Consider the following 26,367-nt stretch of genomic DNA (forward strand, 5'->3'; position numbering starts at 1 on the left):
GCTCAGGGGATGTCAGTGAGATCTACTACATGCAGGAGGATTAATCAATATTAAATTCATGGCCAAAGTAAAGGAGCTGAGGATTGGGAGCAAAACATCAGAAAATATTGGTAGAATAGAATTAAATTGTGCTCATAGATAGCTCTTTTGTAAAACTAACTCAATCAGAAAGTCACTAATTTGTTTTTACAAATTCTGGGAGCGGTTTAAATTTGGCTGCCTTTCATAGTTACTGGAAGTCTCACATAAAATAAGAGTATAATTCTAATGTGATTGAATTAATGTTTTTGTGTTATTGGAGTTTGCTTTTTCCTTTCATTATTTTTGTTGATTTAATATGCAGAAGTATAATACTGCATCAGTGCAACATTGCAGAAATTGCAAATATATGGCTTTAAACCCAGTATATTTTCCTAATTGTCATTTTTGAAAGTTTCTCCTTTTTTTCAGTTGTTTTTAGTTCTTTGCTCCCTGATTCAGCCTCTTGGTAGTAGGGTGACCCAGCTTACCAGTCACAGAGGCATGAAAAATCAGCATAATTAAAAGTCACATATTAAAGCAACTTTATAACAGTTTGCTTTTCTAAAATGCAAATGAGATATGAGAGAAGACTCACCCATCTTTGCTAGGTATGCTGCTTGGCAAAATCCATCTATTGCACTTGGAGATTTGGTGATTGGTAGGCTATTGCAGTTATTTTTATTGAAAACCCAAGGTTTAACTCACAGGATGTTTTTAGTTCCTGACTTACATTATTGATTATAATTTCTGCGTAACTTAGATTCTCTTCTTATCTCTGTTCCTCTGATATTCACAGTGATGCCACTCTGTCTTTCTCTCTTAAATCCATCAGATTTACATTCTGGTAGTTTTCCACTTTTCTTTTCCTCCTGGCCCTCGGCATGCTGCCTTACATGTCTCTTCCACTTTGCAATTTCTGATTTATTTCTGGCATCTGTTCAATTTCAGAAAAAAATAATTCTAGCCCATGAGTCTTGAAAGGCAATATAAATTCCATTTTTATCAACATTTATCAATTAAAATCTGATATTACCAAGCCTGTTTATAAATAACTTGACTATTCCAAATTTATGTTGATAATGCCTTATACCATTCATTCCGTAAGTATAACACTTTCATATGGCGAATGAGGAGAGATGTTTCTGTGAGACTATATACATTTACAGGTACAGAAATAAAATCCATTGACTACACCCCTGTGTCACATTCACTGTGTGTATGCTCACACTTATACACATGTGCATAAAAGTTGCTTTGAAAGATGAAATTGTATGTGAGTATCTGATAAGATATAAAACTGAAGCCTGAAATCTGGTCTGATCTCTTGAGTTTTGGGTCAAGGCCAGATTCTGGAAAATTATTTGAGTTCCGATTCAGGCAAAATCCCTTGAATATGTTTTTCTGGCAATATTTTTAGGAACAGCTGATCTTTTCACATTTTTTCCATTTGGGTTAGAAATCTTAAGAGAGTAACCAAGATGACACTGAAATACTGCTGTCTGCTGCTCATCGAAAGGAAAATGCAACCCATATACATGCTGCCATAATTTTGGCATTTTCCTCTGGTGTAGCTCAAAGCTCTAGATGATAGAGACTGACATTAAGGAGAGCGAGTTGAAGTTAATTGCAAAGCGTTGCTTATTAGGTTTGAAAGAGATATAATCACAGAGCATTCTAATTTCTTAAGACACTGATTAATATAACAGCTACAGAGGAAAAACTGGCAGTGAATATGTTTCTAGGGAGTTTGCAGGATTGCTGGTTTATGCATTTTCTTTTACAGCCTACACAGTTGGAGATAATTCAGAATCTTACTGTTTAAGAGTAAGCCAAGTATCTAAAATCTTGTGACCATATTTAGGGATGGATGAAATGTTTTGGTTAAAATAGCTCACACTCCCCTACACATGCCCATATTTCTGTCTGGTCTTCAGATCGGTGAAAGGAAGAAACAGGGAGACCTCAGAGATTTCCTTTGCCTTTCTTTTAATCCGTCAGCTGGGCGTAAATGATCTCACACTGCTTATTGCAGTACCCAAACACCTTCCTTCCCTCTTGACCTGGTTGAATCACCCAGTGCCTCTATCAGTTACTGTATTCATCCACAACTCTCATTTTAGTTTAATCGTCCCGTTAGTTGAAGCTGGAGAAACACTGGCACGTGGCACTGGTTTGTTCTGCATCTCATCCAGCATAATGCTGGGCTATGCCAAGTAGGGTTGTCTCCTGGCAAGGGTGGAAGAATAGGCAGAAAATTCAGAAGATATGGGAATTATAGCATTATTTGGGGCTTACACCTTTTTTCTTGCTGTACTACTGGTACTTTCCTTTCCCAGTTACTGTCATTCCCTGTCCATCTGACATGTTTGTCTGGATAAAGGCTGTCTGAATCTCTGGTGGGAATGTGCAAAATATGGAGAGGGCTGGTGCAGTTTAAAAATAACATTTATTAGCAGATAGATTAAAGGCTAGGGAAGAATGTTTTGTGGAACAGCAAGAAGGGCAGTGCCAAGCTACATCTGTAATAATGAAATTCTTACAGTAGTCTCAGACAATCGGTTTCCAGTATGTACCAGGACATACAGCATTATCCATGGCTGTGCCAAGGGACCAAACGCCACACATCTCCTGATAGTCGGTAATTCAGCACAACACATGCAGTTAGACGGATTCTCTGGCTCTAATTGAAATCTAGAGGATGCTCAAAAAACTCCTAAAGCAGGCAAAATTAAACAGGCTTCAGCTACATAGGAGGTGGATTCTGAAAGCTACCAGTGGCAAAAAGGAAGATTGTTTTTGAAGAATAAAATGTCTCATTCCTGACCCCGTCACCTTCTGTGCGAGCCAGAGGGAGAGTACTGATGCCAATCCAATAGGCATGCTCAGCAGATGTCCAAGTCTCTGGTTTATATCCACTGATACTAAAGGTTGTTTATAAAGGCAAGACGTTATTGTTTTGAGTGTTTGGCACTGCCTCTCATCTTTTAAAAAGTTGAGAGGAGCAAATCTGATGAGGTTTCCAGCTATTTCATCTCGGTTACAAGAGTAGGCTGTCAGAAATCAGTGTGTCTTCTGTGACAGCGATCCTGCACTTGTTTTACTCTTCGTTGCCCTGCTAGGAAACATCTTTTTGCTCGTCCTTGGGAATAAATCTGAAAGGGTTGTCTTGAATCACTAAGTTCAGCCATCTGATACTGTAGAAAACCAAGTCATATGATCCCTTGGATAACCTAAATGAAGATATTTTTATTTTCTCCCGTTTATTGGGCTACAGTTGTTGGAAAGCTGCTCCATAACACTACTGTTCCCATGGCAAGAGCCATCTCATTTCCAGACTAAATGTTTATATGTGTTGATTTTTCTTGCCCTCATTGTCCATTAGTTAAATAACTCTTTTTCAACTCTGATGTTCACCCTGTCTCTTGCCTCTCTATCTATTTATAAATCAAAACTGTATATTTACTTATTTTACTGCTCTAAATGATTCAGACTCTTTTCTTCTTTTATAAAAGATAGGCTCTCCATTACACTTATCACGCCAGAATACCTTTATTCTACATCTTTTTGAATCAAATGCATCTTGTTTCTTTGTTTCTTTTGCACATGGTTGATTAGAATTGTGCACAATATTGAAGTAAGATCATTTACAGAAGTGCTTTTTGCAGTGGCATTAACACTTTCTTGCTTACTTGGAAGCAACCCAGTTTGTACTGATATAGGGTGGTTTTGCTTTTTTCCCAGCAAAGGGTAAAAAGGGCAGTTTACAGTTATCCAGTGATTTAATAAATTCAGATTAAAGTAGAAATTATTGCTGTAACTTCAACATGTGTAGCCTTTCATGTTAGATTACTGAATTTCATTCCAACTTTATTACTTCAGTCATCAAAAGCATTAATTTTTTCCTATGATACTCTGCGATACCTCTGAACACATCATCTCCACTTCTTAAGACTGGGCCTTGAAATATTCTTAATAAAATTACCTCTGGGCTTGTTCTTCCACTTCCAATATCAACTGTTGTTAATCTACCTTAAATTATTGCCTTAAACACATTAAGGTTCTTCTTCCTGATCAGCTTTCCCATTTTAACCAGCAGTTTACCTCATAGCACTGAACATGCTTCCTTGAAGAACTGATTGATTTGTTTTGTCTAGAATATCAGTTATCAAATAAAGGGAGAAAGCAGATATTGCAATGTGTCTCATTTTCCAATTACCTCTATGACTTTCATTATTCTTGCCTTCAAAATTTGTTTTTAAGCCTTGCATTACTGAGGTTGGACTAATGGCGAATCTATAGCTTCACAGGTTACCTTGGGATTACATCAATCTATAGCCATCAAAGATGATGAACAAAGTGCCTTTTAGTTCAGTCTTTTCTGCGTTGATTAATAAAAGATCGGACATTCACGCTGCAATCCTGATTTCACATCAGGAAAAATATTCTTTCCTCAGTCTTTCGGAATAAGAATTTCAGACTGTGGGATGTCTAACAGTTTTATTTTTCAACTGCATGAAAAACTAACTACTAGGCTATCTCCCCCTCAAAATGCTAGTGAAGCAGACAGTATTTTTAGAAATCTCTATTTTTAATTTAAAAAATCAAACTGAAAGAGGTTTATGTTCCTCCATTTTTTCTCTCATCAGGTCACTGAGTCACTACTTCTCTTAAAATCTCATCCAAAACTTTCCTCATTATTTCCTCATCATTTTGAATGCTGTGAAATAATTACCATATAAAATGTTTCACCATATAAATGAGTTCACTATATAAAATATATATTGTATTGGATTAAGAATCCATAGTAGGCTCTTCACAGTAGCCAAAAGAACTTCAATTTTAAGGGAAAATTTTTGGCATTATTTAAAAGTGAAAGTGATATTAAATGTAAATATTCTGAATATTGTAATTATTATCACTATTCACCGATAGTCCCTTTTACAAGCATCCTCACGGGGGTAAATATTTTGCAAGAAACAAGATCTGCCTGTTCTGGACATAGCTTCTACTCAAAGGAGACAACAGTCCTTTTGCTGAGCATTTCAAAGTTATGCTTATTAATTGAGTCTATTTTGGCATTATATTTTCCTGAACAGGAATGTCCTGAAATTATCAGTTCTTCTGAAAGCCCATAAATGTGGATTTTTGGCTTCTAATTTTGAAAATCTTGGCTATAAGTTTTATATAGCAATTCTGTCTGTCGAGAGAACACTTAGCCTGAGATTTCATCTGGATTTAGAAGACAGAGTACAAAGACATTTTGTCTTTTGCTTGTCAGTTTATTATCTTCCTTCTGTGTTCCAATTTTTGTATAGTTGAAAATCACTTTTCCATTCTTTGCAAGGTAAGAAATAAATCGTGCTTAAGAGCGCAGCCATTCTGCCATTCCTCGAATTACTAAGAATGTTAATAAAATTTAATGAAATACAGAAGTGTTCATATTAATGAGACTTCAGAGGTGTCTAAAATATTTGGACCAATAATATTTCATGGATTGTTTTGGAGTACTCTCTGTAGAGGTCGACTGTGATATGATCACTGAAACCTGTGGCTATACTGTAGCCTTAGGAAACCTAAGGCGTAAAAATAAACCACATCGCTTTGATAGATCAAAACAGCCAGCAGGAAATAAGGGCAGAACTGTACACCAGTGAACACCAATGGCATGAGAGAGGCCATTAAAACAAATAATATAAATGAGCCTGAGACGGCTATAAGACCTGCAAGGTGATTAATGCCTGTGGTGACAAGCTGGAGGCATAGGAGGAGATTAAAGATTAAGTTAAAGGTAACAGTGCTAACAGGCATTTTCCTGCCCAGCGCTTCTAATTGCTCTTCCTTCCTGCAAATCCAGTGGCCAGCACTGCCTGCGCAGTGCGGCATTTCTCACTGAGACTTGTCAGACTGGCCTTTTATTATTTTTTTAGAGCATTTTGTTTTTTTTTCCTTTTTTTTTTTTTTTTTTTAATTTTCTCCGTTTTTTCCCTTTTTTCTTCGTTTTTCTTTTTTGCCTGTTCTGTCATCCCTTGAGTGCATAGGGAAAAAGTAATGTGGAAGCTGCCCCTTTTGGCTTTAGGCCGAGTCCTGCATTGGGATGGTAGGTATATGTCGGTCCAAACCAGCCTCCAACTGCCCAAGCTGGTGCAGTTTGCAAAGGGGAGACCACCAGGAGGCATAGGTAAGGATTGGAAATTTCTCTCACTTGCCTTTCCAAAGCAATTGTTCAAAGAACAAGAAAAACCTGGAGTATCAAAAAAGCCCAGTCTCCTGAACCATTAAGGCTTAGTTGTAGCATATCTGCTGCCTTATTTGCAGAAGGTTTTAACACTTGACCTGAAAAGTCAACAAAAGAATCACCATCTCCCATCTTAATAAATTAAGTTCTATCTTCTCTAATCACTTCCTACAAACACACAAAGTCATCTGTTTCCTTTTGGCTTAGATCTTGTATACTGTTTGGAGGAAGAAGGTCTACTTTTGTCAGCACTGCTGTTAAATTTATTTGCTTTTCTAGTTCAAGGAAAAAACCTATAACTCTGAAAGTCATCCAATGCTTTTATTTATTTATTTTGCTCAGTTTGATTGATACGTCTTTGTTCTGAGCTCATACAAAATTGACCACAACTACAGTAAAAGTGCCTCTTGTTAAAACACTTCCAGAATATCCACGTGTTCCCCTCCTGGGCTTGCCTTGTGTGGGAAGAAACTTGACCTTAGATGAAGTTGCACTGGATTCAGAAGTGCTCCATCAGGAATCTTTCTGGCTGATAAGTCCAGAGCTTGACAATTATTCAGACTACTTTGCTGTATGTAACTCTGCTTCTTGAGTTACGAGCGTGTGTTCTCAAGCTAAGATGGAAATAGGGTAGTTAATTTGCACTTAAGGTTGTGACTTCCCTTTGTGTCTTAGAAACCTTTCACCCAGCTCAGTGGGCAAAGGGAGTCACTTGGAGAAGCAGAAATGTCACCCTTAGATATCATCAGTGCCGACATATGCAAATAGATGTATCTAACAATGGTTCATAATTGTTCATTGGTTCTTTCTAGCATAATTAAGAAAACATGCTGTAAAAAATTATGTTGATGATCATTCTTCCAAATAATTTGTGTAAATGTCTGTAGATATACTTGTGTCTATGAATGTATATATACATATATATTTATTTATTTCATGTTTCATAGGCCACCAAGATTTATTGTCCTTGGCAGTAAATATTGACCTTGGATTTATCTCAGTCAATGTTTACCTCTTAGACCAATAAATCTTGAGGTTCACCTTAACAGAAGTCAATATCTGCTTAGTGTTCAGCTCCATCATTAATATAAATATTTTAGTGACCTTTGCATGTATTAGTCTATTTTTTAAAGTCAACTTAATGTTACAAATCCTATGGCACATTTGTAGTTTATTTTTCAGATCTGTTTATTCATTTAAGATTTTTTTAATAACCTGTGATAGTACCGTGGAGGTGTTGCAGAAAGTGTGTAGTACGTTTTTTGAGGAGAATCTCAGGAATGTGAGTGCAAGTTGCTATTTCAAATGGAGAGGGAGGTGGCCCGTAGTACTCGTCGATATTTGTGTGGTTCATCATGTATTTACCTACTACCAGGGTATAAGCGTTGCTTTGATAGCTGGCTCTTTTCTGGTCTCTTTTCAAGACTTTCTTTGTATGAGCAAATCTTTCTGAGATCAAGTGTTTGCTTTTCTGTATCTGTCACTGAGTTTAGGGTTAGCAGGGACCTTTAGACCACCTAGTCTGACCTTTTTATCTCCTGCCATCTTTATCTCTTCCATTTAAGAAACACTTTTTGCCGCCTTCCTCCTCCCCTCTCTTTTGACCCTCACCAAGATGAAATTTCTCTGCAGTGTTCTTATTAAAGTATTCTTTTTAAATTCCATTTTATTTGGTGTGGTAACATCTCAGTCTAGATTCAGACTGAAGTATCCCAAAGTCTGGAGCATTGCTTTGTGTTTCTCCAGGCTGTCACCCCTAAACATGCACAGACATTGCCCTTTTCTGCCTGTATACTTAGACATGAGCATTGCATCTAAATGTTATCTTGAGCCCTTCAGTCATAGGTGGGGTCCCTCCTGATGGCCTCCCCCTAAAAGGTGAGATGCAAAGTGAGGTTTAAACACCTATGACCTTCTTCCACCTCCTCTAGCCCCAGGAACATGTAAAGGAGGCATATGATGTGGGTACACAAGTTGTGAAGCCCTCTCTTTAAAATAAAGCAGCCTGGAGGATCCTGGGCAGTTTCTTAATTCAGGTGTTGAGTTCAGAATATTCCTTATCATTATTATTATTACTATTATTATTGCATTACAAAGCACATACATAATACACGTGATTACGAGCCACTTCACCAGCACAAATAAGAGAGATGTTCTTCATCCCAGAACCTTCTCACTCCAAATCCCTGATTCTACCACTCCCTTTTCATTAAATTGCTCCTTTTGTTTCAAGTATGAGTGCTGACTGTTCACATGGATAAAAGCTTGCAGGGTTAAACCCTTTGTGAGCCTATAGAAAATGTTCTGTGAACGTGGAGAGGTTTCTATTATTCGTTATAAAGGTGCTGTCGGGGTAAATGGTTTAAAAACGTTGTGCTCTGGAGAATTCTGATCCCTGTCACATGAAACGGCATAAATGTCAGACCGGGGATTTATATGAATATTCCTTGAAGAGAAGCAAAGACAAGGAATTAGTTGTTCTCTTGTCCTATTTATTCCCTTTAATTGGATTTATTTTTAAGTGGGCTTTACTATAGAAATTTCTGCTTCATTTCTTTTTTGTATTTTGGAATTTCATATCAACACAGATAAAGCCTGCTTACCCTATGTTAAAAATACATTTAAACCAGTGGAGATACGTTTCTTAAACAGCAAAATCTTCTATTTTTTAAAACTATTTTTTAAACCTAACCTAAATGAGTTCTCAGCTTACAGAGTATTTTAAGGTGCCGATGTTGGAGCAGTTTATAGCAGCTTACCCAGCCAGGATTCAAGATTTAGAGCAATTATACCTGCTGATACACCAGGTCTTGGAGAGAAGGAACCATGAAGCATGTTTTTTTTTCAGAGGGATTTGTATGCTACAGGCCATATTGTAGCTGGTTTATGCGAGAGACCTGATAGAGCAAGTACAGCACTTGGCTGTTTTTCGGTGCATGCCTCTAAGTCAGACTGAAGAGCAGCTTACTGTTGTCAACGTTTGATTCATAGAGTTGTGTAAATGGGCAAAAAATTCCTTTCTGTCATGCCAGAGGCCAAATTAAACAGAAATCTGTAAACCGGGAGGGTTATTTAGTTGGGAGGAAGCAGCATGAGTTGTGTGATAATGTACTCCTGCAAGTTTTTCTTGCAATTTGTTTCGGGGCTGAGTTTGCCCCGGTTTATTTAATGCCATAAAATATAATTCTTCCTAAATGAGAAATTGCTTAAAAGTGATACCGGCATGAAAGCAAACACGGAGTCAGCAAGGCCAAGCAAAAGGTGTTTGAAGGTTTGGACTAAGAGTGACCGCAAACGTCTGCATTAATACTGATCCACCAGCCTGCCTGACGAATTCTTCATGTTCCCTTTCAACCAGGCATTTAAAAAATGTACTGCAGATATGCAGGAAGGCATATACAACACTGCATTTTCCCCTCTCCCATCTCAGCAATGGTAATGAAAGCCCAACATAGCTGAGATTTCCAGATTTGCTATCGCCATGGAAAGATAAAAGTAGACCCGTGCACATTACATTGCAGAATTTAACGCTGGGCACTCTGGATTTTTTTAATGTTTGCAGCAGAATGCAGAAGAACGAGATTAGTGCCGTGTTTGCTAGGCAGGTTTTTAAAACACAGCAAACTGCTGGGGAATTAAGGCTGTGAGGTTCAAAGTAGCAGGTGTTGCTGCCAGTGGTATTGCTGGGTGTCTTCAGGATGTCTTTGATGTACATTTTAGTGGTTAGTGAAGACTTGGGAAGAAAATTATTAAGAAAGGTGGAACAAAGTAATGTAACTGCATCTGAATTTATTTACATAGATATGAAGAAAGCGCACCCTTAGGTCTGTGTTTGTGCATCTGTAGATTTAAACAGCTCTTCATGCTTAAAAAGCTCCCTTTCCTTCAGACCCCTGCAAATACAGATCACTTAAGAAAAAATGCATGTATCATCTGATCTAATCGATCTCTATTTTCTCCTTCTTTGAATTAGTGCAGCTGTAAAAAATGAAGCTGCTTAATTGCGATAGTTCACCAAAAAGCTCCTACAAAAAAAGTACTTATTGTCTAGGGAAATTTTATCTCCAGTTCATTTTATTGTAAAAGATTCTATCTCAGAAATGCTGTGAATCAGAGATGAAGGGGAGTAATGATAAACTTAAGGAAAACATAAGGAAAATGTGTGGGTGTATGAGTTTGCACATGTCTGTAAGCTATAATAGATATGCAAATAGAAAAGCAAGTGCTTGTGGACATGTGGTTTTGTGTCAGCTATGAGTTTTATTCATCAGCTCTTTAACACTAGATTTACACACTTTTAAAAAATCATTCTGACTCATTCTGGAGAACCTTTATCAGCTATTTTACAATGATTTCATTTACTGATCCAATTATAAACTAAATTGAATCCTATCCACTAACACAGGTTAAAATGTTTTTATTATACGCAGCTGTTTGATATCTCCAGGTGTGGGAGCACACAACAGGGATGGAAATTAATTAAGCAAGATGTGGGAGATGGTTGCAGCCGTATGTTATGTGCTTGTCAGCCAGAGGAGACGCATGTCAAACACTGCTTGATTAGTTGCAGCATGCGTTCCTCTGACTCGCAGCAGGCATCCTGCTGAGTGACTGGGGAACTACAACTCTGCAGAGCCTTGGCTTCAGTCTCTGATCGTTTCTGAGCTTTTCCAGTGGCACTACATATTGATACGCCTATTACCAGAATTACCTAGGAGTTTCCTGATGTACAAAACTGTTTTACATGAACATGATAAAAAAAACCTCTAACTGCATTTATATTGAGCATCTTGTCATTCTTTACCAGTGTGTCATTCTTTAGCATTAGCATCTTTAGCATTCTTGCAGTATGATCTTTAATGGCAAGGGCCACCAGGCACAGAAGGGAAAAAATTTTAATCTGACAATTCTTATCTATTTTTGTGCTGATATAGTTACCAGACACAGGTACTGTCTTGTGGCACTCAAGCCTTTCTTCTAGGTGCAGAAGCTGTAGTCATAAAAATAGTCCATGGGAGCAGTAAGTATATGATTTGAAGGAACAATCGTAATTATCAAATACAATTTATTTTTCCCATATTTATAGAAAACTGTTAAAAGTGATTCTTGCACAGAGTGAAAAACAAAAGTAAAATAAAAGAAAATAATGAAAATAGATGAATATTTTGTTCATGTCCAAGTTCCACAACTACAACAGTTTGTAGACATGCTCTAAATAGGAAAATTGGGTGAATTATTAGCATAAGACTTTCGCTGTCAACATTTGATAATCATAGGGATGCAAGAAAAATAAATATATGTAATTTCATTTTCATGAAAGATTGTCCTCCATCTCCATCTCAAAGGCAAAACAAAAAATGCTATTACTGTTGTAGGGGAGGTATTTCTCTTCACTGCATAGCGTGAACAGTAATGTGCATAGCATGGTTTTGTTCATATTTACTTAGGTACATATGAAATACAATATATCATAGTCCGTTATGTAAAATAATGTCCTATATCTCTACATAGGGATATCCCTAGGGATATATGTCCCGTGTCCCTATGTGGAGAGACATCTCTTCCATCATCTACTTCAAGAGATCACATAATAGTGCATTTGTAACTGCAAACCTCTGAGAGCTCTGTAAATCTCAGCATGTACGATTATATTTTGAAAGAACTTTAGCTGTAGTAGCCATGAAATTGGGACACGGTGATTATTGATCTGTACCAGTGCCATTTACCAAGGGCTTCTTTAGCTGTATTACCTGATTACTAAAGTAAGGATGAGGAGTAGTGTGTAGTGACTCTCTGGCTTCATTGGGATAGTCCAGAAGAGGGAGCTTGAAATTAAAGAGTGAAGAGATTTAAAAGTACCAGAAGGAATAAATTGTTCAAGTATGGGAACTTTGTTACAGTCACCCTTTATCAGTGGTGGAATTTGCTTCATATTAACAACAACAGAGACTTGTTTGGGGGATGATAATAATTCTTGTGGTGGTGTGTTTCTGTCCCACCAGAAGCAATTTTCTTTCAGCTATTAAGTTAAAATACTTCTTTTTTCAACATGGTATCCACCATTACTTTTCCCAAATGTTTGAGAAAATGACCAGTAATTGTGTGGCAAATGTAAATCATATATACTTATCTATGACTTAAAGGGCCATCCTTCTCTTTAGTCAGCTCAAATACCCCGACCGCATTTCAGTGACACCAGGGATGAGTTTGGCCTACTTTGTGTGCAGTACATGGTTTGTCATTGTGCTAAGCGTTTCCCTGGGCCACTTCTACAATGCCAACGCATACAAATAAGACCTTTGACTTTGTTACAGTGCTGTTCTGTGCTTCTAATAATAATGTATTTGGAGCTTTCTCAAAGTAAAAGCTTCTGTAGTGTATGCTGGCAGCAATGCTGTATTCTTATAGTATATAACCTCCATAAATGTCTCTGTCTTTGCCTTAGAGTCCCGTACCTGCTGGCTAAGGAAAGAGTTCCTAATCACTATACTGTACCTACTACAACAGAAAAAAGCCTGTGCAGTCTAGTATGTGTGTTTTGCTATATGTGCATATATATATATATATTTGTACATCGTAACCAAGTAGGAAGTGTATTTTATTGACTCAAGTTTCTCTGGGTTTTTTTGCTTGTTTGTTTTTCTTTTGGCATTTAAATTTTCCCCCCATCTTGAATCTTAGTTCCAAGAAAACAAATATTATTAAGTTCAACTGAAATATCATTTTCAACAATGCCTTATTTTGATTTTAACCTTTTCCTAAGAAAATAATTTTGAAGTAATTTCACAGTGAAAAGTAGATCCTCTGAAGATACCACAGTAGGACATTTAGATGGTTTTGAAACTTTTAAAACATTTGAAATGGGAAATGACATCAGCCATTTTCCACATTAATATTCTGTTTCAGCAAACTGTTTTTTTCCACAAAAAAAAATGTTACCCAATTTCTAATCAAGGCCTCCTGATATGCACAGAGTTTGGTGATGGGCAGTGGTCTTACTGGTGTGAAGCTGGGATACAGTCTCCTTGCAATTATTCATGCAGAAGGGCGCAGATATTGCTACGTCTGTACAGAGAGCATATTTTCCATGCATTATGCATGGGATTTCCTCCAGCTGGCCTCCTGACTCACGCTCCCTTGCCTCCCCCGTGTCTGCGGCTGAGCGCAGGACCACCTCTTCTCTCCCACTGGGAGAAGCTCAATGCCAAACCCTGGGCTCCTGGCAGGTGGAAGGGGGCTTCCAGACATCCCTACTCTGTCCTCCTGCTCAAAGCAGGTCCGATCAGAGATGGCTGCTCTAACCAAGATCTTTGCCCAGTGGAGTTTGGAAACAATCCTCTTCCCTGGGCTCCTCTTCCAGTGTTTGACCACCCTCATAGTGATTTTTTTTTTCTTTATATCAGGTGGTAATTTTCTCTGTTCCCATTTGTGTCTGTTGCTTTAACATCCTTCTGCTGTGCACCTCTAAGAAAAGTCTGGCTCTGTCTTCTTTACACTCTCCCATTAAGCACTTGTAAAAAGCAATAAGATTTCCCTGATCATCTTTTCATAAGAGAATAAACACAGTTCTTCCACTTTCTCTTCATCTCCTGTATGCTCTAGGCCCTGGACCATTTTGGTGGCTACTGTGGACTCGCTCCAGTGTGTCAGTGTCTTTCTTGTACGGGGGAGCCCAAAAGTGGACATGGTACACCAGGCTGTCTTACAAGGGCTGAAGAGAGGGAAATAATCAATTCCTTCAACCTGCTGGCTACACTCCTGTTGATACAGCCCAGTCTGCAATTATCCTTGAGCTACAAACTATGAAAACCTATGAAACTGCTCTGCCCTGAAGGACTCTGGAGAGCTGCCCTGCGGTGAGCTGGGCCTGCTAGAAGGGATGCTGTGTGGCTGCAGTCTGGCATTAGACACAATGTGATATGTGGCTTAACATGCATTTTGTGTAATGTCCTCCTCCACCTCCCAGCATCCATCACGTGCCTTGCCACAGGGCTTCTTACGCAAACAGGCTGATGAGTCTGGAACTGGGACTAGCTGAAGGAAACATGGGTCTTCTCTCAACCTTGTGGAAGGTTAGGTAGAGATGGTAGTAAGAGATAGACCTGAGTCACATTTTCACCGAGCGCTGTCTCTTGGACAAGTGTGGTACAACCAAGGCCTTGGCAGCATGGGTTCAATGAAATGATGCTTCTGAGGGGTGGACGGGAGGAAAAGAGGCCAAGACGAAAGCAGTGGGGTAGGGTGTGGGATTGGACCTTGTCACTCTCAAGCCACAAGGCCTGGCCCCTTTTTTCACCTTTTATTGCAGTAGGCCATGGCAGATGGTTTTCCAGATGAAGTTCCCTGCAGAAACTTTCTCTTTGAAAGCTATTGTTAACATGTGGAAGATGATGTGAACCATTGACACATAGATGTATAGAGTCTGTAAAATGAATTGATGCTCTGCTCATAAAGTTGCATTCAGTTCATTTGGTGTAATAATAATTAATGAACCTATAAAAGGACTTCATAAAACAGTAAAAAATGAAATACTTCACAGAAATAGAAGACAACAATTTTTTATTTCTTTCTGTTTCACATGTCTGTTAGTTATGTGGACTTGTGACTTAATAAATGTTATGGAATTAGACATCGACTTTAATGTTAACCTGCCATTCAGAATGTCTTCTCATGTCTAATTTTGAAGACTTATATAGCCATTATAGTAAAATTAATGCATATCTTAATCATAAACATTGGCCATTATAATGAAGTAATTAAATATTCTCAATTGTTAATAGCTTTGTAGGCTCCTATAGTTAATTTGTTGCTGTCCGAATAGGAAAAGAAATTAACAGTAGTAGATAGGTAATTTTTTTGTTAAGGCTTTGGTACTGACTCTCTTTCTTAGGTACATGTCTGCGACACCATGTATTTGATTATAGCAATTGTAAGCTTGGGACCGTTAATTTTAAACACCTCTACAAACAAATCTTTTATTTTACCTAGGTGCATTCCTTTTCTTCTCAATAGTCAGTAAATAGTAGTAATAGTTTGTCGGTGGTTTCAGTATTGTACATCAGCTAGGACTTGCAGTGTTCCTAGGAACACGCAGTATAGATCAAAGCCGTACACTTAGACGTAGCATAGACCCTTGCATTTTATTCAGTGGTAAAGTACTGCATTTATTCCTCCACCACGTAGATGTTAATTGAAGCCAGTTTGATTTAAATTCTGTCATTCATTGTTACAGGGCAGGAGAAGCAGTTGTTAGAACGATTGCTAGAAAGTTGTTATCTTTTCATAAGAAAATCTTAGACATATACAAGAAGAGAACATCCCCCCCCCCCCAATTTTAGAAATCTTAAAAGAGTACCCAGATATAAGAGTTACAGCTAAATAAAGGTGGAATTACTATCAACTCTGTTTACTAAACTTTAAAAGTATGTAAGTAGGAAAGGTTTAAAATGCTGGAATCCTCCTACTAGGGCAGACTCACTCCAAGAAAATGTTGTGTGTCTTTTGTTGAATTATGCCAGAGCAGCTACATATCTTCTAAAGCTACCCTCAATAATACAGGGCTTGCTTTGTTTCGCTAGAGAGATAGCAAGAGAAGAAAAAACTCTGTAGAGTGCACACATTGAAGGCTTTCTAAGTCTGCTTGCACAATGAAATTGTTCTGATTGAACTCTTGACAAATTATAACCTGCAGGTACAAAGAGGATTTTCCATTTTTGCTTAACACGTATACATTTTGTCTATTCCATTTTTCCTTTCCTGCAATGCATTCAGCACAGCAAGGGCTGGAAAGAAATCTGATTGTGAAACTGATAAATTGTCTTACATAGTTTCCCTATTTTGGCCATTGCCATGGTCTGGTTCTGAAAGTGCTTGGAATCCTCCTTCTCTCGCTTTGTTTTAACAAGCTTCTCGGTTGCCCATTGCTAGTGCTATTTCACCTACAGTGCACTTTATTTTTTTTTGTCTATCATATTCTACGTCAACTCCAACCAGCCTCAGTGTAAAAGCAGATGAGATGATTTATTTTTATCACTCTCTTTTTCTTGTGAGAAAGAGAATGCCTTGGCCCTGCCTGCCCTCTCTACTGGCTTCCTCTTAGCACAGTCATTTACATCTTGGCAAAAAGGGTCTATAAAATGCTACTGAATTAAATCAGCAAAGTGTTTCATCATATTTATTTTGCAATATCTGTGACAGATTCTTTGCTGTTCCAAATAGCTGCAGTCTCATTGATTCGAGTGGAGTTTTCTTTCTTTGCATGAAAAGGGAATTGGCTCGACCTGAACAGGTGGCCAGAAGTCATTACAGATGACAGACAGCGGAGGATCAGCTCCTGTGATTGCAGGTCTGATTGCAGTTGTTTGCAATTCTGCTGTACACTCATGGAAGACACTTTATGTGTTAAAACTTGCTGAGAGCCTTTGATATCTTTGACCTTTTAGAAAAAGCCTCTTACATTTTTATATTCCCTAAGAAGACAGGTGGTATTTTTTGATTGAATAGATAGAGATTTCATGTCTAAACGCATTTCTTGGTTTCACTTTGTTGGACTAATTAACTGCTCTCAGTATATTCTATGCCGCTCACAATCTTTTCTTGTAATTTGTTTTTGAATGATACTGTAAAAAAGTTACAAAGAATGAAATGTGCAGATATCCCCCTGGAAGACATTAGTAATGTCCTGGTAGCATCTCCCTTTGGATCCAAACGTGGATATTCAGGTACATACAGTCCCACCTGCAACTACACTTCCAAGCCAAAAATTGCCCTCGATACCTTCCGATTCTAACAAATGTTTGTCTCCAGATGCCATCAGTAACCAGATACAGATCCTCTGGAAGTAGGTAGGGAAGCTATGAAAAAATTGCAAAGCCTGTCAAAAGCTTTGGCTCTGGAGAGGGTGAGAAAGAGCCTTCCAAGTCCTGAAGCTAAGCCTGGGACACACTCAGTGCAGTGCATCTCTCTTGGTTGCAGTCTTATGAAACAACAGCTGAAATACCAGAACTGGTGCCCTATTTTCTTCTTCCATCACCTGAATAACTCATCTGGAAACATGGCAAACAATACATTTTCAACAAAATCAGGAAATCCCTCTGAGCAGTTCTCATTTACAGCACAATCGTAAAAATCCTGGCAAAAAATCAAACTGTTGCCATATCAATTCAGCGCACAGCATTGCTAGCACGGTCGGTGTCAACAGTTAAATGGCTGGTGCAAGGGCAGAAGACAGAGGCTGCTGTGTTCTTGGTGCTGCAGCTCAGACAGAAGATGAAATCATTTTGTGAAGACTTAACTACTGATTTTCTGGCTTTCTGTTTATTCTGGAATAAAACCTGTTTGTGCTTGACAAAAATTTTGGTTGTTAGAAATGTGTATGTGTGTGTTTGGCCCTAATTATTTAACAAAACCTTCAAACCCAAGAAATACAACTACTGATTTTTGCAGAGCTGTAGGGGAGCAGCTACCGTCTTTCCTTGGTGGTGAGATGGTTGCAGCACTGTATTTGTAAGGGCTTTTTTTTACTGTAATGGTCAGAGAGTGATAAACAGGTGCATGGTACAGGACAAAACCAATCGGCTGTATTTTTGGCCTTGGCCATATTGTTTATGCCTTTAGCAATAGCCACTTCTTAACTTATTCAGTATTTAAAGTTTGTTTTCTCTGCATAGTACAGACCCAGGACACATGGCTGAAACTGAATATGGAGCATCAGACATTTATTGAGGAGGTGGAAAATATGTCTGTTTATTGTAGTTTCAGATTTTGGCATGAGTCGGGAACAAATTTTTCAAATTTTCAAAGTATTGTGGTATATTGATCCTTGTGACATTTTTGTGTTTATTTCAGACACTGAGGATAAAGGCAATAAGAAAAACTTCCAAACAGATTCTACACTTAATCTGAATTAAATCAAAGGTGGAACATTTTGGAGAAGGGTGCAGTGCTATACATAAGTTATTGGGCACTGTTTGTACAGTCAATTGTTAAGTTATAAATAAAATACAGCCTTAAAACAAAGATGAAAGGGTGAAATTGTGGGTAGTTATTTCCTCTGTATTTCTATTTAAAAAAAAAAAAGGTTTCCAAGTTTGTTCAAATAGTCACATTTTGGTTTTGTTATTGACATTCACAGTGTTGGACCTATTTTTGGATGTATCACATTGAAGACTCTTCTCTGCCACACAGAGTGCCTTTTCCTCCAGTAAATCTTCTGCAGGCTTCAGGGCTGTTCTTAAAGCCTGGTGAGGTGCCCAGGGACAGCCAAGGGGAAACCACAGGAAGGCAAATGAGCCTCTGGCATACTGATTTTCCAGGTCCCAGAGCTACTGAAGAGCAGCTTGACTTGCCTCATTGACATAAGGTCCCTTGGTGGCTGTTCCAGTTCGGCACCTGCCATCGTGGTAGTTTCCCCCATCTCATCTGAACCTCAGTTCCCATTTCTTTAGGTGGAGGGCCCTGAGGGTCAGTATAGGGACCAGCTCCACAGCCTGCACCAGAGGGATGCTTTCTGCCAACAGAGAAGTCCCTTGAACTGGAGAAATGCTGAACATTAAGATAATGATCTCAATGCAAAGACCTATAAAAAATTATTCTGAAAAGGATATGGACTGTATTCTTAAATCCACTAAACTCATTTTTAATGAAGAATACAGTCCATATCCTTTTCAGAATAATTTGTTATAGGTCTTTGCATTGGTGGTCAGAATGAGGTGAGAAAGAGGTTTCTCCGTAGAGCCTCTGGGCAGGCTTTTTATTTGTGGTGGAGATATTTCCTGAATGTGAGTAGGAACAGCACAGGGTGGGCCTGATGAAACAACGGGGGTAAAATACATCATTTTATTGTAGGTCATGGGCTACCTTGCAGGTACTGCGGAGCAGCGGGAGGTACGTGGTTTGAAATCTCCCAGTTCTCCTACAAGTGGTGCTGATTCAGAGCTGCGATACTGAGCACAAACATTCTGGCTGCTGAAGAGGAAAGACATGACCAATTTGAACTTCGGAGTGAAACATTTCCTAGAGCTGAGCCTGAATAAATTCTTGAACAGTTGAACAGGAAATAAGCTAATAATGGGATTTTACAATATGCATTTCCCATATAAGGCACTGAAATGTATCATGGGTTTGTTTGCTGATCTTCTGGTTATTTTGATGAAAATTTTAGGTTTCTTCACTGTTTGCGCTCCATTACAATTGTGAGGACTTTGCTCTATCCCAGGCTAAAGCATTTCATCTCTCTGCTGTCATCGGTGGTCCCTGGATGGACCATTCCTAGACCCAACTAGGGAAGAGACTGGTTAACAATTCCTCCTTGCTGCCTTTTGTTTGTGTCGGGGAGCCATTTCCTTTAGCCCTTGAGACTGATGCATAGGAAGGGGAAGAGAGGTGGGGAGTGCCCGTCTCAGCGCAGTTCATGCTTCTGAAAATAAGTTCCCCAAAATCTGATGTGGGGAAAGGAAGCCCTGGCTCCATGGAGCCTGCTGTCTCCCTCAATAAACAAAGGACTGGATTTGGGCAAGTTGCCCAAAGTGTTGGTGCAGGGTGCGTTCCCATCCTTACTGCTCTGCCTGGCCTTTTAAGGATATGTGACAGTATGCTGGAGACCACAGTAAGGTGTGTAATTCAGCGATGATTAATGAGCACAGTGCTCTTCTGCAGCTTCAGTGTTTCTGTAGCATTGGTCAAATTCCCTTCTCACGAGTAACTCACAAAGATTTTCAGAGTTTGGCCTCTTCTGCACTGTGAGTGCAATCTCTTGCCAGCTCTTGTGCTACATTAATTTAGAGCCATCTACCTTTCCAAAAGTGCTCTGTATTGTGGAACAGGTTTTACTTGTAAATGTGAGGCCAGATGTTCAGAAGAGGAGAGATCCCGTTTAGGCATCTAGCAATTACTGCTGTGACACATAGGGATCGCAGCTGAAAATCAGAAATCTGTCTGCTTAGACAATAAAATACACAGGCTGGCTAGTTTGTGCAGTGCTATAAGAAGTGGCCTGTATGCATATAATTCAGTTCTTTCGAAATAGCATGCACTGAATCATGATCTCACTTAGTTTTAAACCACAGCCTAACTAGTTATTTTGATTTCTTGCCAAGCAGGGGCTCACTTTCCAGTTACGACTAACATTTTCCTTTTCTTTTTCTGCAAAATCTGTTAATGAAGGCTAAATGAAACAATGAAGGTAGGTCTAATGGCTAGATAAGAAACATATCTGATTTATTAATAAATGTTTTGTTTTTTTTTCCAGTGACATATTTGATGCCATGTTCCCCGTCACACACATCGCAGGAGAAACAGTCATACAACAGGGTAAATCCTCCTCTCATTTTTTCCCTTGTATGTTTGCTAAGGTTGTACAATTCACATGTCTCCATTTGAGATTTCACCCTCTTTGCTTAGTGGGAAGAATTACCATATTCCAAAAGCATCTAAGTGTGCAGCTGTGGTCATAAGTTCAGGGATGCAGGTCTTTTGCTACATGTGCAGAGGTCTCCTACAAAACCATACTGGTAGATCTCCAGGGTTTCAAAGTGCTACAGTTAAATATAGATAAGTAACACTTCAAATTGAAATGTTCATTGCCTAACTGAAGAAAGTCAAGAAGTAAACCACAGTTCAGAATGCATAAGGTGGCACAAGCTAGCTGAGAGTAATTAGAGATGGAAAATACTTTTATGGTTGTTGGGAATATTCAACACCTCATTGTACTGTATCATAGTTATCGCACTTGGCAATTTACCTGTGTGCCTGCAGCATGTTGTGGAGGACTTCACTACCCTCAGGCTATATTAAAGCCTTTTGCGTGTTTACACTGAATGAAGTGTTGAATCAATCAAAAGAGATAAATTAATGTAATTGAAAGACATTAATAGGATGAAATCATAGCAATATTTTGATTTATGAAGGCAAATAGGCAAGGATGTTTCAGAAAATAAATCTCTCTGTAAGTAATCTGGTGTACAAACCTGTGCAAATATGTACAGGATTAAATATGGAGACAGAAAATTATTGAATAGTTTAGCAGACCTTCAGGAAACAATCACCTTTTGTATTTTGCTTCCAGGTGATGAAGGAGACAACTTCTATGTGATTGACCAAGGCGAGGTGGATGTAAGTACACTCTTACAGTATAATATTTATTTTGAAGCTATGTAATAAAATTGTATGCTTTGGCATACAGCTTGATCCAGCCATGTGCTGTGGTTCTGCCTCCTTTCTTCTTGAAATAGATTTTACAGGATTGGTCTCATTACTTTGCTTTTGTTGTGTTAAGTCATTTGTGCATAATTTTATAATTGACATGTTTTACATCCTAGCTTATTTGTCCATTCCAAGCAGGAAAATATGGTATCAAAACCAAACAAATGACATTCTCTTCAGAACCCTAACCACACCTGGAGGTGTGCAGTCTTTGGCAGAGCAGGCCACCATGCTGGAATGCACCCGAGGGTTCAGATCAACCATAAGGAAAATATTTTCTTTAATCAGTTAGCTTAGCTCATGTGTTGTTTGTTTTTTCCCAAATTGAGATATAGCCTCAGGCAGTGAGTTTCATCTTAGAAACCTTAATTTGCTTTTAAAATTAGGTCCAAATATATGAACAATGCAGCATATTAATAAAGCAAAGATTATTGTAAGTGTAAAGTCATCTGTTAGACCACAAAATGTTTATAGGAGTATGCAGTGGTTTAATCAGCAAGCCTTTGAAAAAAAACTTCTTTCTGAACCTGCCTTCCAAATGATAATCTATTCACCTCTTATCATTTTTATCTCATATGAAACTCACCCTTTTTCAGTTTTGCTACAAGTTTCTTATTTGACTGAATTTTCTACACACATCTTACATATCCACGGTTGTCAGATAGGACAAGCTTGCTCATTAGCAATGTTGCTCCTCAGATGCCCAGATGAGTTTTGTTTGGCATATTTAAAGAAGAAAGTGATTTATTTTAAATCCGGGCAGGAGGCATACAGTTATTTTAGTGAAAGTTTTTTTTTTTAGCAGTCTGTTTGTGTCGGGAGACCATCTAATTGGTATTGTTGGGAATTGAGAAACCTCATATGCTGCCTCTGCCTCTGGAAGTTGCTCCTCAGGAAATCCGTCTGACTCACTGTTCCTATCAGGCATACCTCTCAATAGCAAACATTGCCACATCCACAGGGCCAGAAAATAAAAGAGCAATATTTATAGAACAGTGCTAAAATTTAGTTTTAAAATAATTGGTTAGGGCCCAATACTGAGCCTAATGACTTCACTGGCTTTGAATCAGACCCACAAACATACGCAAATGCACACATTGAAGTTATAGATTAATCCTCTTTAAAAATAATTTGTCCTAGCTCAAAACCTTTAGGAAAGCTTTCTTCAGCGTTTGGCTCAGGGATATGGGGTACCGAATGACATCAGAAAACAGCCTGCAAAACCCTTGCAATTAATTGCAAAAAAGATAATCTTTCATACGTACATACTGCTCTTACAAAGCAGTGACAAAATGGAGAAAATAAATGACCAGGACCTAGCCAGCTTTGTGTCTGCTTATAAAACCATTGCAGAGGTTGGTTGTGCATTGTCTGTAACTGATGGTTGCCACTAATGGCCAAGGTGGCCATGACTCTGCCAATGTTGAGAAGGACTTGTTTAGAGCACCAGTTGCTGTATTCTCTGTCAGGTAAGACGGCATTGTAGTTCCCTTCCCAGGTACATTCTGGCATCTAGTCAGAAACACGTTCACTACATCATGTTAGTTGTATATCAGAGGTTCTCCGTGCTTTTATGGAAAGTTGAAATCCTTTGATAGTTATCTTGACCACAAATGGCCTAAGAAGAGACATGTGTCTAGATCATTTTTATTGATAGTTTCTTGAGTTCCTGAAAGTCTTTTGCAGAATAATCTTATATTTCCCAGAACAATGCAGGGACCTGTGTGGCTTCTGAGATAGGATTTGGGGTAAAATTTGAAAAACTGCCACAGTGACTACATGGCCTCAGTGCCACTGCATTGCAATTACACATAGGCTCTTAAGCTGTATAGAAGTTTTTGAAAATTTTATCCCAGATCACTGATTTGACAAGTTAAGCACCAGTCCTCCTTTAAGCACATGAGCAATTCTGTGGACTTCAGTGGGACTCAGTGTTTTGCTAAATGAAGAGCATAGGGCACAGTTTTGTTTTACGCTGTTAGAGGTGAAGGCAGGTTTTCTTTGTGTTCTGAGTAGTTTGCAGTCCTCCCGTCAGTTATGTATGATATAGGATATACATTTTTCCTGCCTTGTCTTTGAGACTTGCACTGCACATTTTCTAAGGAATGAATGAAATAACTGGGTTTCTTTGAGTAGATTGCAACTTCGATTTCATAAGCATTCTCAATCCCTACTCCCCTAATTGCCCATAGCAGCCTATAGCTGCTAGGACAGATCAAAATGGACAGGTCCACAATAATGTTGTCCTGACACTTCTCAGACACACGTGTGGACAGTTTTCTGACATGACCTGTGGGACAAATACATCCTAACAGTACTTGAGATGTCATTTGAACTGAGCTTTTTCCAGGGACAACCAAAGCTCCTGACTCTCTTAAGTCTGAAAAACTCTTCTGTGACCAGCTCTCATGCTGTCTCTCTTCTGCATTCCCCTTCCTTCATCCTGCTGCACCTTACCACTGCTCTCCCCATCTCCTCAGTTAGGCGCTGTCTCCTTCCTAAGCTTTTCCTATATTTTCAGCCAAAACACACACTGAATTCCTTTGCAAGATACTGTGAAAGCCACAAGAAATGTTTGCTCATCCAGAAGCAAGTTGCAACTACGCCCTGGTAGCTACAGAAGTCACCTATGTTAACTGCCTTTGCTGGGAAGCTTCAAGGAGATGCAGCTTTTTCCCCCACAAAGTCTCTACTAGGACAGTTAGTGCAGAGGAACTTGCTCCTGTACAAGGCAGCAGCTCCCAGATCCCATGGGTGTGCACTATCACACCGTATATAGTGCTCCCCAGAAAAGAGTTCTTCCACTTTTTGGGCAGCAGTGCTAAAATCCTTACTGTCTGAAGAAAATCCAGACCGCTAGTATGTGAGCTGCAGTTCATTTAAGCCTTGCCAGATACTTTTTTGGCATGTTTCCACCCTTCTCCAAGAAAAAAAGTGACTTGGAGAGTAGACAGTTGACCCCAAGACTTAAGCCTCAAACCATTTTCTGCCTAGTTCAGCTGATGTTGGCATATGCATGGAGGCTTTTAACCCCTGGCCAGGCTATCTGCCTTCATCGTTTACCTGATCTGCACGGAAGTGGCAGGTATACCAGGACTGGTGGATTCAAGGAGCTATTTACTCTGAGAAAATCATGACCGACAAGCACCCAGGTTTTCCATACGCATGCAAAGATACACATAAAGGAGATTGCAATTGCCATCATAAAATTCCCATCCCCTGGAAGAAAGTCATGGCAAAACTGAAAAAAAAAATAAATCTATCAAGCAAGCAACCAAAACTGAACAGAAATGACCAACAAAGCCAGAATAACAAAATTAGTGTGTGGTGGTTCGAGTTTAAAAAACTGCAACATTTACAAGTAATTTACTGTTAGAGTTTTGGCATAGGCACCCCAAAGAGTACGAAAGAACATTCTAATATTTTCTCTTAAAAATAATCTGAGTCAAATTAGAAGTCCAATAAAGTATTTCTAAATATAATAACACTTTATCCTCAACTCTTACACTTTCTTAGGATATAAACAAGCCTTGTTAGCACAGAATAAAGTATCTGTACATTTCCTTCTCAGTATTACTCTGGACAGCCAAAGAAGACTCATTACCCTTCTGTTAGCAGGCATGCTCAACATGGACTGTGGGCCAAGGGGGAAGGACAAATTTTCATGTGTAAAAGAAGTGTTTTTAGAAATCAGAAAGAGGTAGGTCTTGGAGAACCTGGGATTTTCCTTTTATATACTCTATACTACAGGTATAATTTGATCAGAGCTCGCATTGGATGGGAAAGAACATTATAGCGTTATCAGTTGCAGTCTTCCTCCTTAGCACTTCAGGGTTAGAGCAGAATTGTTAACTTGTGACCCGTCCCTGCAGATGGGTAAAGTTTATACTAGGTAGATGATGGCATGAGGTTTGAAGTCTTAGAGGTCAGTTGTCTACCGGAAGCTTTTCTGCTCAGACAGATGTGAATGTATGCCAAAAAGTAGCTGGCAGAGCTTAAATTATAGTTTCCAGTAAAGATGTTGAAAGTACCTGCTAAAGTATGTGTCTTGCAAAAATCTCTAATCCATATTTCTAAATATAAAAATGACTTCTTGTTTATTATTTTAATCTTATAACCTCACATTTTTTCCTTTAAAAAGCACTGTCAACTACCCTTTTAAAGCAGATGTATTTTTTTTAGACTTAACTTCCTATTCTATTTAGTGTCACAGCAAGTTTCTCTACAGTCATTCTCAGGTTTTCTTCTTGTAAAACAACAGCAGTCAAACTATAGTATGGTGAAAATCAAAATGAAAACTTTTCAGTATTTTTTCTTAAATAGGTTCTGTACTTACTATATAAATCTATATGTGGAGCTATACATGAATATTGTGCACAATAGATAATCTTATCTTTTGATTGTAGGTCAGATCTTGAAGCCCTTATTTGTATATACAAACTGTCAAATTTGTATATACAAAGATGAAAATTACATCGCTGTTTATGTGAGAATACTGTTGGATTTTAAAATTAGTTATATTTTATGGTTAGATTCCATAGTTTGCTTTTGGTTTGAATTCTTCCATCATTAATGATCTTTCTAATTTCAGAAGGATGCTTTTTGAAATTTGAAACAGAACATTTTAAAGTTTGGAGGTTTTCAGCTTGAATTTTTAAGGATTCTCAAGGCAGTCTCCAAGTTTGTATATTTATATTTAAGAGAAGCAAATTCATACTACAAATAAAGCACTGGCTTTATTTGAGAAAACTACCCACATATAAATACCCTTCATGTCTAACTTGCTTATTTTTCCAAGAATAAATAAACCTCATCTTCATTTTTGGATAACAAATATTAAGGCCTGACAAGACACAAAGCACAAATTATTACAAACAGATCCAAGGGAGGGGATTTAAGATCTAAAAGTT

General features: G+C 38.4%; 1 protein-coding gene across 1 annotated transcript in view; it reads left to right on the forward strand.

Annotated features, from left to right (window-relative positions):
* Positions 1–26,367, forward strand: part of PRKAR1B (protein kinase, cAMP-dependent, regulatory, type I, beta) — a 97,917-nt gene that overhangs the window by 35,894 nt on the left and 35,656 nt on the right. Inside the window, exons 4-5 of the mRNA XM_009695396.1 lie at positions 20,505–20,566; positions 21,321–21,367. Of these exons, the coding sequence (XP_009693698.1) occupies positions 20,505–20,566; positions 21,321–21,367 (109 nt within the window). The remainder of the gene's footprint in view (positions 1–20,504; positions 20,567–21,320; positions 21,368–26,367) is intronic.

Source organism: Cariama cristata, unplaced genomic scaffold (assembly GCF_000690535.1).
Source record: "Cariama cristata isolate BGI_N322 unplaced genomic scaffold, ASM69053v1 scaffold37042, whole genome shotgun sequence".
In the NCBI taxonomy this organism is placed as follows: Eukaryota; Metazoa; Chordata; class Aves; order Cariamiformes; family Cariamidae; genus Cariama; species Cariama cristata.